At 41.0% G+C, this 20359-nt stretch overlaps 2 protein-coding genes across 4 annotated transcripts in view; both read right to left on the bottom strand.

Moving 5' to 3' along the window:
- Positions 1-8959: 8959 nt before the first annotated feature.
- LOC310878872 (histone-lysine N-methyltransferase EHMT1-like) lies at positions 8960-16358 on the bottom strand (the record flags this gene model as incomplete). Its single annotated transcript, XM_083793288.1, has 9 exons — positions 8960-9210; positions 9648-9829; positions 11597-11675; positions 13337-13423; positions 13551-13669; positions 14534-14611; positions 14868-15012; positions 15500-15670; positions 16279-16358. 9 exons carry the CDS (start codon positions 16356-16358, stop codon positions 9021-9023), a joined length of 1131 nt encoding a protein of 376 aa, XP_083649414.1. The 3' UTR covers positions 8960-9020.
- A 2145-nt stretch (positions 16359-18503) lies between these two features.
- LOC310879442 (histone-lysine N-methyltransferase EHMT1-like) overlaps positions 18504-20359 on the bottom strand; it is a 36935-nt gene continuing 35079 nt past the window's right edge. For all 3 annotated transcript variants that reach the window (XM_083794135.1, XM_083794136.1, XM_083794134.1), the window contains exon 26: positions 18504-20160. In XM_083794135.1, coding sequence (XP_083650261.1) covers positions 19971-20160 — 190 coding nt within the window. In that variant the 3' untranslated portion in view covers positions 18504-19970. The remainder of the gene's footprint in view (positions 20161-20359) is intronic.

Raw genomic sequence — 20359 nt, 5'->3', positions numbered from 1 at the left:
CAAACCATTTAAAACATGGGTAACAAGGTCCTGACAGAGACGAGAACTACATTGGAACTTGTTCTTGTATAAAGCCATGCTTGGAGATTGTCCTAAATACATCTCATCTTTCCTGAAAAGGGACTCTGAACTGAACCCTACCACACCCGGTCAAGTAATTTCCCCAAATTCAAGGTACCAAAAGTTAACTCTGAACTTGGTAGATCTGCTTTTAGCTTCTTTGGCTCTAATACATGGAATGACCTGCAAACGACATTAAAATTGACCACATTGGTATACCCTTGAGTCGTTTTGAAACCTTGGTGAGCATACAAACCCCCAAAATATGCAACGGTTTTAGATGTAATACACATGTATGCCTTTTGTTTTTTCTACACGATATTGTATTTCTCGACAACACTTAAAATGAGTTTACTTACTCCCAAAATATTTATTCATTCATTCAAGTTTTATTTATTCTCGAAATTTCACTGATTGGTTACCTGAATGATTATGTCTGCTTGTTTTTTGTGTGATTTTGATATGTAGAATATAGTGTTAACATATTTTAGAAAAGTCTCCTGTGGACAGGTGCTTACACTGTAAGCAAAACATCTACAAATTGTGCAATGTGAGTGTGATATCTGGGGTGCATACATTTGTTAGACATACTATCAGTCCGACAAGCATTAGTCCGACAACACCGTCACTCCCGACATGCATATACAGTATGGAGGCGTGGGTGACTAACTAACGGACGGACGGACGGACTGACGCGAGATGCAGGTTTTCATAGTAAATGCGACCTATGGTCGCAACAATATCTCACACTTATATAGCGCCTTTCTGAGTACCCAAAGATGCTTTACATGAGGCAAGAGGAAGCAACAAAAATAAAAACAACTTTATCCCATGCCACCAAAACCTCAAATGTCCTTTTGAACATAGTCCAATCCCCTCACACAATAGTCCACATTTCACATATAAAAACCTGTATTCCAATACCTCAAAATCTCGGCCACTCACACTCGGTCACACAGCATGGTGGTGTTACGATGAAATTGGTGACCTGCTGAAATATGTGATAATCGTGTAGACAATCACAATGTCAGTGTCTGCTGATAAATGAAACGTAACAATTTACATTCAGAGTAAAAAAAAACCTAGTGGTATTTAGGCCTTGTATTTAAAGATCTCCATAAAGTTGTGTGAAGTCCACAAGATCGATGGTCACATATTTCAGCAGGTCACCAATATGACACCACCATGCTGGACTGACCGAGTGCGAGTGAGCAAGTGGCCGAGATTTGGGGTATTGGAATTTAGAAGAAACATCAAGCAGAACCCGACTATGTCGGGGGAGAGAAAGAGAGACAGAGGAAATACAGGCAATAGTAGTAGCAATATAAATAAACGTAATAGGGTAAGATGATATATAGTAGGATAACAATGTCAGATAATACAGTATATAGTGGAATAAGAATAAGAATGTTAAGATAAAATACAGTGCAGTGGTGTAATATAACATGGTAGCAGTGCATGGTTGTGATCTGTGAGGAGGCAGAGTCCATAGTCACTCTTAATAGGCTCTGTGAAGAGCGTTACAGCAAAACATCAAATGTGATGGTTCTAATTTTACCATTATGATGACAATGTTTTTATTTTATATTTATAAGTGAATAATGTAAGTCTGTATATGTCCAGACCACCAGAAAAATGTAATGGAAAAACTCCAAAGAAATTATCCTAATAGTTATAGAAATATAGGACTGTCAGTTTAAGACCGTAAGAAACATTTTCAAAAGCAGTAGACCTAGTTGTCAAATATAGTATAATATATATAGTATATAGTCCATTTAAGATAGCACAATGGATAAACCTTTGAGAGAACTTTGAATGGAACCAAATGAAACAACTATATACATTACTTTTCACAAATTACTGACTAAAGGATTTTATTTAAATGGTATTTCACATACCCTTTAAATAAAATCCTTTAGTCACCTTAGCCAATCCTAGAAAAACCCTTTGAACACAATCCAGGCAATGGATAAAACACCTTGGTAAGACCCTTAAAAAGTAATTGGAAGACGAAGGAATTTAGACCACAACGAATAACAAAGTTTAGGGGAATTTATATGAATTGATTCTCAGTGAGAAGTTGTTACAGATCCAGGCTTGACATAGGGTTATTCCATGACTGAATCACATTATTCCACAGTTTTACAACAGACAGAGGCCAGGGGGTTAATCTGGCGACATAAATATCATAAGTGATAGGACCTGAAATATTTGTTATGCATAACAAATGGGGACAATACAAACGGGGCTTCTTTATCCGAGTCCACTTTTGTGGCACTTGAAGCAGAGAGAGGTACTCACCCATCTCTTCCAAAACAAGTCAACGAGATACTGCACTTTTTCACCCTTCAGCATGTATACAAGTCTTTTGTGAACAGTTCAAGTGGCATGACTGTACCGATGCATTTCCATTGCTGACACACGGCAAAGGCCAGGTCTGGGTTGGTACCAGTGGGAGTGAGTGAATTCACATCGTCATATCATATATCTTCTGCAGATCAGCTTCCACCAACATGGTGACGGTGTTAGAAGGACGTGTTAGAAGGAGGTGGTGTTAGAAGAAGGGGGTATTAGAAGTTGGTGGAAGCTGATCTGCTGATCTACTTGCACCTGCCATATCTACAGGGGACTTCAATTCCCAACACAAGGTTTGGGGTTACAGCCAAAAATCATCAAATGACGAGACAGAGCCAATGGGCCTCTAGCACCAACCCAAAAGAGACCCCAAGCTTCTTCTCTGCACGGTGGAACACCCATACCAACCCAGACCTGGCCTTTGCCACGGGTCAGCAATGGAAATATATCAGCACCTCAGTTATACCACAATGATGTCAGATCATATGAAGTGGTATAATAATGTTAAGATAAAATACAGTGTTGTGGTGTACTATATGGTAGCAGTCCATGCTCTGTGACGAGGCCGGGTCCACAGTCACACTCTTGATAGGCTCCGTGAAGAAGCCTGGTCCATGGTCACACTCTTGATAGGCAGCTGGGGGTCCATAGTAGAAGTCCATGGACTGGGAGTGGGAGACATAAAGAAACTCCGGGGAGTGTCTCCCCGGACGATGAGTTAGTGGCAGGCCTTACTGGACCGTGAGTCTGTACAGTGTTAATAACAACCACACTGATGGGAAACACAACCAGGAAGAGGGGGAAGGAGAGGAGAAAAGGGGGGGGGGGGTGGGGAATATGCCCCCCTATTCCTCACCCCCAGGTTAAAAAAACGTATTAACCTCCTCCCTTTTCTGCATCATACCAATCAGTCCCCAAAACACTTTACATGTAGAGCAAAGGACCGACTAGCCAGAGCAAGCAATTTTACAGGCAAATACATTACAATATAATGACATAATTGTGAATACAATAAATATATATTTTCTGACATTGATATAGCATAACAAAAGGTTTTGATGATAAAGTTTATTTGACACTTATGTAGTAAAACAGACACATTCAACGTTAACCATACATTACATACATACATATTTATTTTTACATATATTATTTTCTAAATTTCACATGTCTTCTGCAGATCAGCTCCCACCACATAATGGAAGGAGGTGGTGTTAGGAGGTGGTGTTAGGAGGTGGTGTTAGAAGGAGGTGGTGTTAGGTGGTGGTAGAAGGAGGTGGTGTTAGTAGGTGGTGGTAGAAGGAGGTGGTGTTAGAAGGAAATGGTAGAGAAGGTGGTGGAAGCTGATCTGCAGAAGACACTACCGCTTTTACCTGCACGTGCTATCTATACAAGGGACTATCATTCCCAACACAAGGATAGGGTTACAGCTAAACATCAAATGGAGAGACAACGATCCAATAAATAAACTTTTTCATGAAAACATTAAGTTAGTTTCCGTCTCACAGATGAGGCATAACTTGTCCACAGGTCTTTCCAGTGTGCTCGTCTTGGCCTGCACACAAATTACCAGCCCCTTTCCTCAGGTATCATCTGTGTGACTCTAGACATACTGTAGCACTATAGTATCTATGCATAGTTTCATTATATAGACATTTTAACGGTTAGGTTCTTAGCTTACATATGATACTTGATGACTATTTCCAGGCAGGCACTCTGTTGCTGGCTCCATGAAGAGGCCTGGTCCACGGTCACACTCTTGAGGCAGCTGGGGGTCCATAATAGAAGTCCATCGACCTGCAGAGTGGGAGACATAAGAAACTCCGGGGAGTGTCTCCCCGGACGATGAGTTAGTGGCAGGCCTTACTGGACTGTGAGTCTGTACAGTGTTAACAATCACACTGATGGGAAACACCACCCTATTCCCCGCCCCAGGTTAAAAAAAATGAATAACCTCCTCCCTTTTCTGCATCATACCGATCAGTCTCCAAGACACTTTAAATGTAGAGCAATGGACCGACAGAGATACTATCCAGAGCAAGCAATTTTACAGGCAAATACATTACAATACAATGATATAATTGTGAATACAATAAATATATTTGATCTGACATTGATATAGGCTACTATAACAAAAAGGTTTTCATGATAACGTTTTTGAGACTTGGGCTATGTAGTAAAACAGACACGTTCAATGTTAAGCATACACGTCTTTCTTTTCATTTTTTACATATATTTTCTAAATTTCACATGTCTTCTGCAGATCAGCTTCCACCACATAATGGAAGGAGGTGGTGTTAGGAGGAGGTGGTGTTAGGAGGAGGTGGTGTTAGGAGGTGGTGTTAGGAGGAGGTGGTGGTAGAAGGAAATGGTGTTAGGAGGATGGTGGTGGAAGCTGATCTGCAGAAGACACACGGAAATGTGAATTCACTCACTACCGCTTTTACCTGCACGTGCTATCTATACAAGGGACTATCATTCCCAACACAAGGATTAGGGTTACAGCTAAACATCAAATGGAGAGACACCGATCCAATAAATAAACTTTTTCATGAAAACATCAAACGTTAGTTTCCGTCTCACAGATGAGGCATAACTTGTCCACAGGTCTTTCCAGTGTGCTCGTCTTGGCCTGCACACAAATGACCAGCCCCTTTCCTCAGGTATCATCTGTGTGACTCTAGACATACAGTAGCACTATAGTATCTATGCATAGTTTTTAACAGTTAGGTTCTTAGCTTACATACTTGATGACTATTTCCAGGCAGGCAGGCAGGCACTCTGTTGCTGGCTCCATGAAGAGGCCTGGTCCACGGTCACTCTTGAGGCAGCAGGGGGTCCATAATAGAAGTCCATCGACCTGCAGAGTGGGAGACATAAGCTCCGGGGAGTGTCTCCCCAGACGATGAGTTAGTGGCAGGCCTTACTGGACCGTGAGTCTGTACAGTGTTAATAACAACCGCACTGATGGGAAACACAACCAGCATCATACCGAACAGTCCCCAAGACACTTTACAGACAGATATTAACCAGAGCAAGCAATTTTACAGGCAAATACATTACAATATAATGATATAATTGTGAATACAATTATATATGATCTGACATAATTTATATACGATGACAAAAGGCTGTCATGGTAAAGCTTATTTGACACTTATGTAGTAAAGCAGACACGTTCATAGTTAACCATACCCTGTCTTTTTCATTTTTATACATATTTTCTAAATTTCACAGATCAGCTACCACCACATAATGGAAGGAGGTGGTGTTAGGAGGTGGTCCAGCCTTACTGGACTGTGAATCTGTACAGAAGAGAGGAGAAAAGGGAGGAGGGGATGGGGAAATAAAAAATGCTACAATATTAAATATAAAAGTATTTAAGTTAAATCTGACTTGCCTAAGCCTGCAGTGCAGTTACCCCGTTACATGTATTTTTCAGAATGGACAAAATTATTATAATTTTTCAATACAGAATGAGATCATATCGACATCGGTAATATCGGTTATCGGCCATAACAGCAATTATTTATATCGGATCTCGATATCGGCCAAAATGTCTCATCGGCACATCCCTATATTTTCTGTCTTCTGCAGATCAGCTTCCACCACATCATGGAAGGAGGTGGTGTTAGAAGGAGGTGGTATTAGGAGGTGGTGTTAGAAGGAGGTGGTGTTAGAAGGAGGTGGTATTAGGAGGTGGTGTTAGAAGGAAATGGTAGAGGAGGTGGTGGAAGCTGATCCGCAGAAGACGGAAATGTGAATTGACTCACTACCGCTTTTACCTGCACATGCTATCTATACAAGGGACTATCATTCCCAACAGAAGGATTAGGGTTACAGCTAAACATCAAATGGAGACATTGAGCCAATAAATAAAATGTATCATGAAAACAATAAATGCAAGTGTCAGGTCTCACAGATGAGGCATAGCTTGTCCACAGGTCTTTCCAGTGTGTGCCCACGCGCCTACTGTGGCCTCTAAACTAACCGTACACAGCAGATTAAACATCAAAATAAGATAAATACACCATACCAAAAGCAAATAAAGTACATAGCAGCAACATCTAAACCACATCAATCAATATTAATAATGGCCCAGTATGCAACCATGTCCTCAGCCCAATCATTGCACATTAGGCCATGGGACAACGGCTTCTAAAAGCTTTAGATTTTGAGATAGTTTGCCCCCAGCCAGCACACAGCAAATAAACAAATAAAAAAAAGATAAATAGGCTATGCCAAACCAAATTCACATAGTAAAGTAAATATATTGTAAATATATATATTTTATAAATAAAACATTAGGGCAATAATCAGTGAGGCAAGATACTAAGATAATAAAGTGACAAGTTTATAATTAGCTCTCCTAGGGAACATTTGATTATTAAGGTCAAACAAGACAACATGGAAACAGACTAAAGTGCACAAATGAACAATATGGCCAACAGTGGCATGTGCTCAACCAAACAAAAGCCATTAGCAACATTGGCTGCAACAAACAAGGCCTACCATGTGCTTTCTCCTTCACCCTGCATGAGAGGAGAGGGAGCCCCATTTCCTGCAGCAGAGGCAAAATGGCTCTCAACTAGGAGGAACAAGACTTTTGTGCTTCCTGCTGGTCATGTGACTAGGTCAGGTGCAGTAGGTGCACCCATTCACCTGGATTCCCACATACATTTTGACCATATTTGAAAATAGCCGATCTACAAGCTCGCAATGCGGCGCATTGTTTTAGCTTGTACAGCTGCTATTTTCTAAAAGGTTTTTATACATTTGAAAACTTGAAATGGGACATTCTGCACAATGAGCATAGGCGGATCTAGAGATAAAGGGCTTAAGGGCCCCTAGGCCACCGACCCCCCGAACCCCGAATGTTTTTTTGATTGTTTTTTACACCGAGCACATGACAAGTAGGCTATACAGCAAGCAATTGCAAAAAATAAATAAAATATAATTGGTCCTCACTAATTATTGTTCCTGATAAAATACAATAGCGTTCTAACACACTGAGCCACTGGGTCCAGACAAGTCACATTGCATTTTTGACTTACGTGGGGTTTGAACTCACCATCTCCCGATGACCTTGACCAGTATAAATGACCTTGACAAGTATAAATGACCTTGACCAGTATTAATGACCTTCACCAGTATAAATAACCTTGACCAGTATAAATTAACTTGACCAGTATGCGGTCTGTGACCATGGACTATAGCCTTTCGCTTTCCCGCGATTTTCACCTTTTTTCAAATCCTCCGAAATCGTGAAAAACGACATATTATAGTATGTCCTCCGACACCGGGCACTATAGCGCCGCTCAATGACCTTGACCAATATCAATGACCTTGATCAGTATAAATGACCTTCATAAGACTAGTCTGCAACAGTCAAACATGCGATACCCAGGCTCAGTTTCGTCTGCACCTTCAGTTTCAATGTAGCATTTAAACGTAATGATGTTGCAAAGAAACCAGACGAATGAGGGCTCAACAACACTATATAAGATACATAAGTCTTGAGTTGATAATTTGCAATGACTCAAACAGGACAATGTAGAGACAGGATATGGATGGTTAAGATTTATTTTATTCTCCTCTTGTATGCAAAGGAGTAACATGAGCCACTTCCCATACTTATAATTTCATCTATATTATAGATAAAATGTTTAAACCTAAAGATGAGCTGGAGAAAGATAGGCAGTCCAGACCAGTGGTTAATAAAGTGAGGGTGTAAAATGTGTTCATATAGCATCAGTTTAACCACTTTAACAATACACACATCGGATATTTGAAAACAGCTGTTAAACAAAGTCAATTGTGGATATTAGCCTACTGTAATTTGTGGTTTGATCCCTCAGGGACAGAGAGGGTTCAAGTTCATAATGAACTGCACTGTGCCTTCTGGGTTGTAGGAAACCAGGATTGTATCTAGCACGTCTGTTTCCAAATGGACCGGATCCATTTGGTTACATGTGTACACACTTAAAGAGTAAAATTTATTTGTGTAGGCCTATAGTCAGAATTGCGGCATATATTATTTTGATTGTGAAAATCAATGTGGTGAACCATGGTTCAGTTAATTTCATAATTATGGACCTTTAGACAATAATATGTTTTCAATATTTGATATTAATATCTTAATAAATTTAGGTTTTCTAATAGATGGAGTCACAACGTGACTGTCACAGCCATGTATCTGGGGCGAGAGAGTAGTATGTGACATTCTGTACCCTTCTGCTATGCAGCGGTGGAGACTATGGGCTGTATTTTGCGTGTCTTAAGTACCAGGTCTTATTCCCTAACTTGAGTAAACTAAAGACGTGGAGGCGTGATCAATGCCATTTGGCTATTCTGAGTGGCCAAAGAGCATTGATCACGCCTCCAGGTCTTTCATTTACTCAATTTAGGGAATAAGACATGGTACTTAAGACATGCAAACTACTGCCCTATGTTCTACTGTACAGCAGTGAATGCTGGACCCTGAGGCCTGCAGAAGACTCTAGATGGGTGCTACACCAGAATGCTGCGTGCAGTATAGTTTCCAGCTGAAAATCATTTAATTTACGGCGAGTGACACCGCTGTAAAACAAAGTATAACCTATGCTTTAGGAGGGGCTAGAAGCAGTTGTAGAAGAGCTGGTGTCAGGCAGAGTGCTGTCCTGCTGCTGGTCCTCTGGGGTGCTGTCTGCCTGTAGCTGGGTTATGGCCGATGCTGAATACTTGCACTTTGGGGAGCCGCACTCACAGCTGAAGTATTTGCCTTTCACCTCCCAGTATGCGTCGCCATAGTTAAATCTGACACAGGATAATGTGAAGAAGAGGAATGATACGATTACTACACCATGCTTTGATTAATCACTTCTGTGCAGCAATAACTCTGTAACGTAAAGCAGTGGTTCTCAAACATGTTAATTTACATTTATTTTGTGACAGGGATAAGAGAAGACTTCATCATTTTTCAAAAAGAACAAATCTGCCAGCTCACAATGTGAACTTGTGAGCAATGAGTATGTAGATGTTTCCTCATTTTGCTGGAAACTGGATCCCCTTCAAGGACCCATGGAGGTCCCCAGACTCCACTTAGAAGACCAATGACATAAAGTTTGCTGTTCTTAATCGAGTCAAAATCTTGCATGGTCCTATGCAAGTCTCATGCCCCAAATAAAAGCATTATCATTGGAAGACCCAATTGTTTTGTGTTTAACAACAGGAAAAACAAATCACAAACGTACCCAAGCTCCTCTCCAGCCTTAATGTCTGTGCAGGTAAACAAAGCAATGTGTGGGAACCGCAGGTCCTGGTGACTTGTGAACACTCGACAGGGAAACAAGTTGGGCTCGCACATGTGGTTAATGAACCGGCTGATGTTGCCATAGAAACGGGCATCAACGCAGTATGAGTACGAGTCTTCCAGCTGAGAGGGGAAAGAAGATGAAGGCTAAATAATATGAAATACAACATTCATACACAGCATGCGCAGAGTTGTACAAAACAAATACTGTACCTCACAAAATAAATTAAAAGATGTCGGAATAGCTGAACGGAATAGCTGATGTCTGTCCCAAGATAACTCAGAAATGACTTGAGGATATTGTATGACAGTATGAACTGGTTAGGTGGCCACGGTGGTAAAAGGTCACGGTCAAAGTCTTCATTGTTCATTCATTACATTACAGTAGGCCTACATGACACAGATGTAAATGGCAACTGGTTGGCGGGGGCATACAAGGTTATTCTTTCTTGTAGATTGGCTATTTAACCAAGTTATAAATCAGGCTTTACTCTCCTGGTCCTTTGTTTGATTGATTGATTTATTGATTGAATAGTTTATTGAACACAAATGTAAAAACAGCAACAGAGTACACTCAGTTCAAAAGGTATAGCACCAAAAGGTCAGTGGTCTTGTTTCCATTTAGGCCCTATGCAATCAATTCATAGACATGACATGAAGAATAACAACAAAAATTCAATATCACCAATAACAAAAAAATCGAAATAATTTCAGAAAAAACATTTCCTCTCCCTTAACTGCTGAAAGGTGGATTTTCAGGTCTGTTTTAAAAGATGTGAACCGTCTTCTACCCAGAGCCAGTTTAGACTAGCAAACTGGGATGGAAAGAGGTGGGCCATGGGCCCCAGGCTGAGAAGTAGTTGAATTAGTTTGTTTTGGGAGGTCTGAAGCTTAGACTTAACACAATTAGCACTGGGATTAATTAAAGAATGATTACTATATTGCCAGGATTCAACCCTTTTTTTAGAGTTCCAAAACACAGCGACTGGATGTTGTGTCAACATAATGGTGTGTGTCTCGACCGGATGTTGATCTCTCGCTGGACGATGAGAAGTACAGGCCGACGCCATTACAGCGACCACCAGGCTCCGTGCAATAAGCATTGTTTTGACCAGAAATGGGATGATAGATTGGAGATAGATTTTATCTATTAGAGATAAAAGCGACGTGCGTGCGCTCGCAAATCTGATCTGATCAAACACATTTATACAACTGAATTAACGCAACTTGCGTTTATTGGCGAGGAAAGTGACATTGTGATGCTGGCGAACCAAGAGGTGGAAGCATAGTCAAAGGACGGCTGAATTAGAGCTCCCACTAAGAGTTTTCAGAGCACTTTTGTTGACAAAAATTCTTCCCAAAATCTTGTTCATCACCTTTGTTGCCATGCTTTCACCCGTCAGCAAATACAGCCCAAATATGTAATCTCTTCTTTGTTGGAGATTATGTCATCACCTTTAACCTTGAAGTCATTTACGTTGACAGTTGACCTTACTGAGGGAATGTTTGGAACCGAAAAGAATAAATTCTGTTTTACCAAGATGTAGTGAGAGTTTGTAATCATTATGGATTTTGGTGAGTTCGATTTTGAGCAGTCCGCAAAGTAAGAACAATTTGCAGTCACAGGCAGCATTCATGTCAGCAAAGGAGAAATAGTAACGGCCCAAGTATGCTTCCTTGGGGAACCCCACAGTTCACAGTTCACAAGGACATGGTTCCATTGATGTCAAGCACTTGTTCTCTTCCCTCTGTGGTGGTGTTTATATAATTTAAAAAACGCACGCACGAGCACGCAGTCGGACACGGACAGTGGGACACGGACACAAACACACCCCTCTATTGAAGCATTGCTGGTGTGGCTGAAACTGCAATATACTGGCGTTAACATACCTCAGAATCCAAGCTGAAAATGTAGGTATTATTTTCCCTCATTTGTGCTTCTGCCTCTGAGATGATCTCCCCCACAAACCTATCATATACAAATAAATTAGACTCATCAACTGGCCTTGCTAGACATTAATTCATGCTTCAAATTAGCTATAACTTGTAGATTGGCTAGTTATTGAACAATGTATAGGTTAAAGTGGTGAAAGTTAATTTATTACATTTTCTTATTCTCATACAGACTGGTAATTTTATTTAAACAAAGCATCTCCATCATGAGTTCCTGTGTTAGACTTCTGAAGAAACATAAAATAATTCACATCATGTTTCTCATCTTCTGTTATCTAGGCTATTATTATTATTATTATTAAAAAAAAATATATATATCCCACGATTTTGTAACCCATTTTTCTCCCCTGTGTCAATTATCTAATGTGATCCTGGGCTCTACACACCCTCCGCCAACCTGGGGAGAGCAACGGACTTGAACTCATGCTTCCTTCATGCCTGAGTGTCCAAGTTGCTCCTTTACACCTGACAGGGGGGAGTTTCCCTGGTTGGACGTAGCGCGTGGAAGGAACACGTTATTCCAACCAGTTCCTTTCCCCTCCATCAGGCGCCCCGGCTGGCCAGGGGGAGGCAGTTTAGAGACCAGGATTACTGCATGTTTTTTGTGAGGGTACCTACCCTAGGCCTAGGGGACACGGGGAGAACATGCAAACTCCACACAGAAAGGCCCTTTCGCCAACCCCGCCTCGGGTATGGGCATATATCTAGGCTATTATTACATTTGGCTTTTTCCCCACGCCCACAAGAGCACACATTTGGCAGAATTCTATGCCCACAACAGCACAGCGCGGTTCAGATCCGCAACTCATACACCGAGACGTCGCAAACACTGCGCCGAAACTACCGTCCCCCACTGTACTTATTACCGCTCCTCCTACGTCACTCGCTTCCCCTCCGCATTGCTGGAGCTGTATGTTCACACGCCACGGCACACCACACGCCTCCATTCCCCTCCCGCGACATCTATCAGTTCTCTGCCACCATTTGTGACCGCCACAACCCGCGCCCCCTGGCATCAGAGGCCACGGTTCTTGGTGTTACCCCGATGTCATGTTATCACTGCTACAGCAGTTCCACCACATAAAGTGGCCTATACAATTTTCCCCGCGCCATTTTGGAACAGATAGAGTGCTGTGATTGGCTACTAACTGTCACGTGTCACTAATTAACAATAATAAGGCCATCACACGGCTAGCACTTTCAATGTCACATGCCACTGATCATCCCCTGTTTCTCTTTTTCAACCTCATGCCATCAGGACAAAGATACAAACAGTTTTGTCCCCTCGGCCATCGCGACATTACAGAAACTGCCCCACCAATAGTATGGTTCTGTGTACAGTGGCAGGGGACCTCATGTTTTTGTATTGTCTTGGTGTAATGTTTTCTGTACTGTACTGTGGTGTTTTGTTGTGGGTGTTGAACAGACCTGTGAAGACTGAAGATGAATATCCTTCGGGACAATAAAGATTATTATTATTATTCTATGCAACTACAACTAAATGCTCATAAGGTAAATGAGTGTCAGCTCCGTATCTGTCCGTGGCGATTTTTCACTATGGTCATCGTGCTGTAGGGACGACTAGTGCTAGACAGAACACTGCTCAAACACTGCCCAGGAATCTCTGTTTTCTGCACTAAGCTTGAAATGAACAAAGCATAGATATTCGGTACTTACTCACATACAAAGGTCCTTTGGGGTATGTCTTGCATTGCCCGAACACCCCAGCCCTTCTTATTGGTCTTGAAGAGCTGAAGTCTGGTACTGGAATATGAAGATTCTCATTAGTATCCATTGTTTTTCAAACTCAAAAACAAACAACAGATGCCAAAGTATCCGATTCTTTGCCAACACACATGAAGATTCAAACCCTGATGGTAACACACAGTACCTTAGTCCATTTTGTACTACACGGTTCTTACAGCCCCTCCAACAGGAACAGGCATGGTTAGTACACTCAACGATGAACGGAGGGTCTTCAAGGTAGAACTCGGGTAGCAAACGCCCTCCCTGATGGTCAATAACAAAAGTGAGAGAGAGAGTGTGTGTGTGTGTGTGTGTGTGTGTGTGTGTAAAGTCTCACCTTCAGTAGGTATGTAGGCTTTTAGTTAGGCTTAAATGAGCCCGATCTCACCCAAACACGGATTGGCAATTCCGTACATACACTACTGCGTCTGCCCAATCGAACTTTGCAACGTTCACCACTGCAGCTCGTCCGCTTTAGCTCACTCGGTGGTGGCTCTCGTTGCCCCTCCGTCGTCGGATTTCAGTGTAATATGTACGGATTTGGGGGTTTTCTAGTAGTGCATGTACGGAATTGCCATTCCGTGATATTTCACCATGTTTATGTGAGACCATGTTGCTTAATTAGTATAGATACTGTTTTGCACGTGTTCTCTTCTGTATTTGTTACGTTGTTATTGTATTGTATTGTGGATGGAAATGAGCTTCTAGCTAAATATGGCATGTTCATATCTTCAATGTTCATTAATGTGAATAGTCTCGTCTAGATAAACAAATAAAGCTAGCTTATTTACGGTGGATTCATTCTTCACACAGAAAAAATAGACAATCTATAAGCTCATGTTGTTGTGATGTCATGCATTATGTGCATAATTATATCTATTCAGTGTGCAATCTTTTACAAAAAAAGTCATGGCTATAATTGTAGTTATAGTCGTTTTTAACATGTCCTCAACAGTACCCATCTATTTACCATAGGCAAATATTGATCAAGGCACTACTTCTGATGTGATTTAATTGAATTCAAATACACATTCATTTTCTCATATATTTGCTCTCATATACTCTGATCTCCTCAAAACCAACACAACAGTTGATATGGTCATATTATTTTCAATAATTCAGCCTTACCTTGTCATACCAACATCGTAGACTTAGTTGTCCACACGTGTAGACACTAGCTGAACCGTTTTCTTCACACACACAGTACTGTGGGCCAAAGGTAAAGAAGGAAAGCAGTTATTATCTTCCGCTGATATGCATGACAAACCTGATTTATACGTCATTGTATGCTTGAAGATCCACAGCGTTACGTTATATGAGAGACTATAAAATAAGTATTAGCGTTGGTTTACTCTCCATTAAATCTTAGATCTTTACACCAAAACCAACAAGACAAATTCACAAAAGCAGTTTGTTTCTCTTGGACATAATGTTAATGCCCATGGTGTCCTGCTTGACTCACCTGATACTGTGTGATGTTCCTATCAATACTCATGGGAGAAGTAACACAACACTCGTTGACGTATTTATAGTTGTCTGGATAAGTGTCACTGTCCACAGAGTTGACACAGGGAATTGGAACTCTCTCATGCCCCCGAGCTATGTCTCTGTAAAGGAAACAGGAATTGACAAGGGAGTCATGCAATAGTTTTACCAAACAGTGTCAGCAGAGCAGATATCTCTTTGAATGACACCCGTTTGTCATTGCCATGTTGTTCCATTGTAAACTTAATTAATTACCGTCATTGTCTTATTGCATTATTGTTACTGCTTTTAATTGTTCAAGCACTTTGTAACATTGTTTAAGAAAGTTCTATCCAAATAAAGTTGTTTATTATTATTATTATTTGGGTAGTCCAGTCACAACAATTAACATATTCACCTTATCGCAGTTATTTGAGAGTGCATAAGCACACATCAAAGTACCAAACAGAAAGAGGTTTGAGGTACACACCTGTAGCGCACCAGCTGCAGTGCATCAACAACGCGGTTTAATACCAGGCTAGATGAGGCTTGTATCGTGTTGCCATTTGTACCCTCAACTTCTTGTTTCTTTAAACACACACTATTGGACAGTTAAAACCTAAAACTGACCTGTAAAGGATTATTTCTGCATTCTTAGGGGACGAGAGGTTTTTGGCTTCTCTTTCCCTCCTGTTAGCTTGCAAGATGGCCCAGACTTTGGAGCTGTGGTTGCAGCAGTCTGGAGGAGTCTCTCCCTCTCGATTCTTCAGGTTGACGTCGGAACCTCGAGACAAGAAGAGCCTGGGAAAGAGAATCCCCCCACTTAAAATTACCTGTTTAAATTAACTGTATCCTAGTTTCTTTGAAGCACTAACATTTCCTAATGCCTAAATTGCTAATTGTAAAACGTGCCATCATACATCTTAGAAATTTGATGCGTTTATTCTGGGTCTCCATCTTAAAGTTGGGGTCTATTCCTTCCACTGGAATAAAGACACATTTTCCATCACAAGACAAACTAGACAATGTGCGTTGTGAGACATTTGTTATTTGCAAATTGCAACCACCAGAGGGGGTTAACGCACCTAACACCAGCGGGATCCAAATGCAACTCTGATGGAGCATTAGTCCGACATGCGGTCGGACTACTGCTCGAACATGCACTGCTCCTGTGCTTCGGTTATAGTTAGGTTAGGGATAGAGGTAGGTTGTCGGTCTACCAAAACACGTGTCGGAACTTAGTACTGCACCCTGCACACCAGCACTACTTTCCTGGACTCCCCGACCCCTTGTTTGACTGAAATATAAAGCTGCTTGGGATGGAAGAGAAGTTACTTGGGTCTAATTAGAAACAACAATCAGTGTGTAGTTTGATGCAAATCACATGATACTTTAGAGATAAGACTTACCTTTCTGTATCAAGGGCCAGAGGAATACTGTCCAGGGTTTCCTTCGGTGGTCCTTGCAGGGTTACAGGAACCTCCCCCATCCCAGCCAGAGCTACACCTATCTTGGACCCTCCAGGAATTGCAGAGTTATCAATCCCCTGTCCAGAACAACTAGGCAGAGAGTTGTGTGCCCTGTCATCCACCTCACCACTTTCAGCTAGATGGGATGAGCTCCAAAGACAAAGAGGGGTCATTTATTTCTACTACAGTAAGTATATGAGCTGGTACTAGTATAGCCTACCGCGCACTGATGTGATGGAACTTGTGGAATGGTCAGTGCTGCTTAATACGTAACATTAAAGGGGCTATACAGTATGAAGCTCAACAGCGCCACTTTGTCACCTGTTGGCAAACTAAACAGACATACATACACACCGCACGCACACATACATAGGGACACACATAGCTCCGCAATTAAGTGGTTGCACCACTCAAAAAGTATAGCATAGATGGACCATGAAGTAATATGGCTGCAAACGTTAACTTTCAATGTGGTATATCCTTATTTTGGCATAATGTATGGGTAGACAAAAATGTTCTCACAAATTTGTATTACCCATAATGGAGCTGGTAACGCCCCGGGGCGTACAGCCGGCGGAACTGGTATTCCTATATAGTCAGAGACATAGAGTAAGACAGTTACGAAAACTCTGTTCACTTCATGGGGCCAGTCCAATGGCAGCTCTCCCACATAGACTTCTATTGAGAATGGGGACAACAAATAGGAACAAGCAAGTCCTGGACAGGAAGTAGGCAGAAATGCATTGGACTCAGGCAACAGCCCAGCTTTAATGATCTTAAATCCATATATTTTAGATTGTTTTGTAGTAATCGTACAACATAAACATTACAGAGACTTTAGTTGTTACTGTACAATACTTTAAAACAGTTGGCATTTTGCACACTAAAATTGCTCTTGTTTGCCCCGCCTTTGTTGAAAACAATGTATTTCAAACTCCAGCTTGTCCCACTCCAGGCTGCATGAACAGCGCTCGATTTCTGCCCCCTCAATATCGCAACTCTTCTCTTAAGATGGCTCTGCCTAAAGTGACCCAAGTAAATTAGGCTTTTACGGTTAAACCTAACCTTATTCATACCTGATACAATTTAGAGCAAGAAATTGGACCAATCATGCAGCCATAGGCGCACCTATATACCACAATCAATGACAACAGGTTTCTACCGGAGAACAGATACGTTGAGATAACACTAGTGTACCATTCTTTCTACCTGCATTCCCTCCAGCTGTGCGTGCCGTGCGCCACTGTGGATCGGGTGGTCGTATCAGTCTCGGCGATGGTGACCTTCTTGGCTTTGCTTGTTTCTTCTCCACCGACTCCACGGTGGCACAATTTCAAGCATGAGGCGCAATTAAGTAACCCTACGATGGAAATAAAAAATAGCATTGCTTTAGTGAAAATCGGTTTCTCCTGCTGTTTGTCCATTCATTCACCCATGGAATTAAAACGGGTAAAAGTTTGTTGCCTATATTGCCGGCGTGTGCTTCAGCTCGAATAAAATACCGTAAATTGTAGGCTACAAGTTACAACAATTAGGCTATAATTATTCCATGAATATAATTATCCCATTTCCTTGTGTGTAAAATGATAAGTTTGATAACATTGGTAAAGGGAAAGAAAATCAGAAATAAACGCTTGTCCTACTCACGGTAAAACCGAACCGATCCAATTTCATCTTCCTAAAAAGTTCCTACTCCTATGATGGTCATGGTCTGCTTGATTTCTTTCTCGCTGCATGAAGCGACCAAGACGCCCCCAATCAGCACCGCTCCGATCTCCGTTGCAACAGTGCAGTTGTAGTGCTAGTTTAGAAGTGGGGGACGCCACATAACACGTGCACGCGCACTCATGCACGCGCATTTGAGTTCACGTCTGCAGCGCAACCACAGCGCAACGCAGACGCGCAACACAGACACGCACAGACACACACACAACTTTTGCGCGACACTCTTGACGAAGCAGGGCATTCAGAGAAATACAAGGTTTCTGCCTGACAGCAGATACTGTATGTTATTCACTGTTACATTACAATCATAGGCTGTAGATTACAATGTTGCTTTCGTAATATTCTTATTGTGAGTAGGACCCCACTGCGAGACCCACTGTTCTAGTAGAAATTGTATGAAGCATGTTAAAAGATTAAAACGTATATCCAGCCAGGATTAATGCATTAGTAGTAAATTTATTGAAAAAAGATACAACCAATTAGATGGATGTTTCACTGTCCGGAAATATGTAACAGAAATTAACAGGTGCGTTATAACATTTTTTTTATGTATTCCTTCAAGAATTTGCACAAGAGTCACTGCTTTACTAACAACATTGAAAAATACATGGTAAAGGGTTGGTTTCTGTCAACACGAGATTATGGAACAAAATTGAAACAGGCTATCTACAGGTAACTACTGTAATAAAACATAGTCAAAACATTAAAAAAAAACGTAAACTTTCTTGTATTTTACAATCTATTCACTTGAGTTATACAAAATGAAAAAAGAAAACCTTTGTCAGCACCATTTGCTAATATCATTCCTATTCTCATTTGAAACCAAATCACTTCTGCACAATGTGTTAACATGAACGCTTATCAACATGGGGAAAAAAATTAAACAAAAAACATGGCCATTTCAGTCAAAATATATTCACCTAATGTTGCCGAAAATGTACATAAAATGTGTAAATTTACAAGCTATATTGGGGACCAAAAGAAAAGGAGCACAAAAGAAAAATATCTTTCAGCACCATTTTCTTGTTTATTTGAATTCATTAGTAAAAAGATCATTTATTCCACAATTGTGGTAAAATAGTCCATTTTAAAACATGCTTAAAATGCATAAAAAATAAAATCAAAACTACATTTATTTTGGAATGGTAGGTATCAACCAGACGGGTCCAACAATATGCACCCAACTGTAGCCTACTGTATATGCTTACGTTAACTTAATTATGCTATACAAAAACAAAATGGAGGAAAAGAAATAAAAAATAACTTGTCCTCTCCCTAACAAAACAAATTCCATAAGGATTTCAAAGAAATTACTCTTCAAAAACATTAAGTATGATCACTATATCATTAAAGGGATAGTTCCATTTTTTGTTTTGTTATTCATAAACGGAATCAAATAGCCAGAAAAAAAGAAAAAGAAAAAAAAAGTTGCTACAAAATGCTACCAAGTTTCCAGTGGACATTAGAAACCGTAGTGCACTTAAAAACAGTTATTAACTATTTGACAAGAACCTGGAGATGTGCAATATCTAATCCAAACGGGAAAAAAACAGAACCATCCATTTAATGGAGAGCAGCTTGTGATGAGCCTACATATCCTCACTATACATCACTGCCCCCTGCTGTTCATGTTGGAAAAAAAGAGGGATTAGCGCTTTAGCGATGCTCTCAGATTGTGCGTTAGTTGTCTGGTTGTGTGCATCTGAAGACTTTGATGGGCTTGCTTGACACTCATGCCATCATTTCGACCAGAAACAGTAAGAGATGGAGCGATACAGTACAGGTCCATGGCAGTCTGATTCATACTTTGTTGTATGATAATAACCGCAACACATTTGTTTCCAGCTGAAAATCGTTTTTTATTTACGGCGAGTGACACCGCTGTAGAACAAAGTATAACCTATGCTTTAGGAGGGGCTAGAAGCAGTTGTAGAAGAGCTGGTGTCAGGCAGAGTGCTGTCCTGCTGCTGGTCCTCTGGGGTGCTGTCTGCCTGTAGCTGGGTCATGGCCGATGCTGAATACTTGCACTTTGGGGAGCCGCACTCACAGCTGAAGTATTTGCCTTTCACCTCCCAGTATGCATCGCCATAGTTAAATCTGACACAGGATAATGTGAAGAAGAGGAATGATACGATTACTACACCATGCTTTGATTAATCACTTCTGTGCAGCAATAACTTAAAGCAGTGGTTCTCAAACATGTTCATGTCAATGACCTCCCGGGTGGATGTGTTGGACCACCATTAAAAGAATATTTTGTGCCAGGGATAAGAGAAAACTTGTCATCATTTTTCCA

Source organism: Protomyctophum parallelum, assembly GCF_964188405.1.
Source record: "Protomyctophum parallelum genome assembly, chromosome: 21".
Classification (NCBI taxonomy): domain Eukaryota; kingdom Metazoa; phylum Chordata; class Actinopteri; order Myctophiformes; family Myctophidae; genus Protomyctophum; species Protomyctophum parallelum.
Note: the sequence above shows the minus strand (reverse complement) of the source record. Positions and strands in the feature narration are given on the sequence as shown.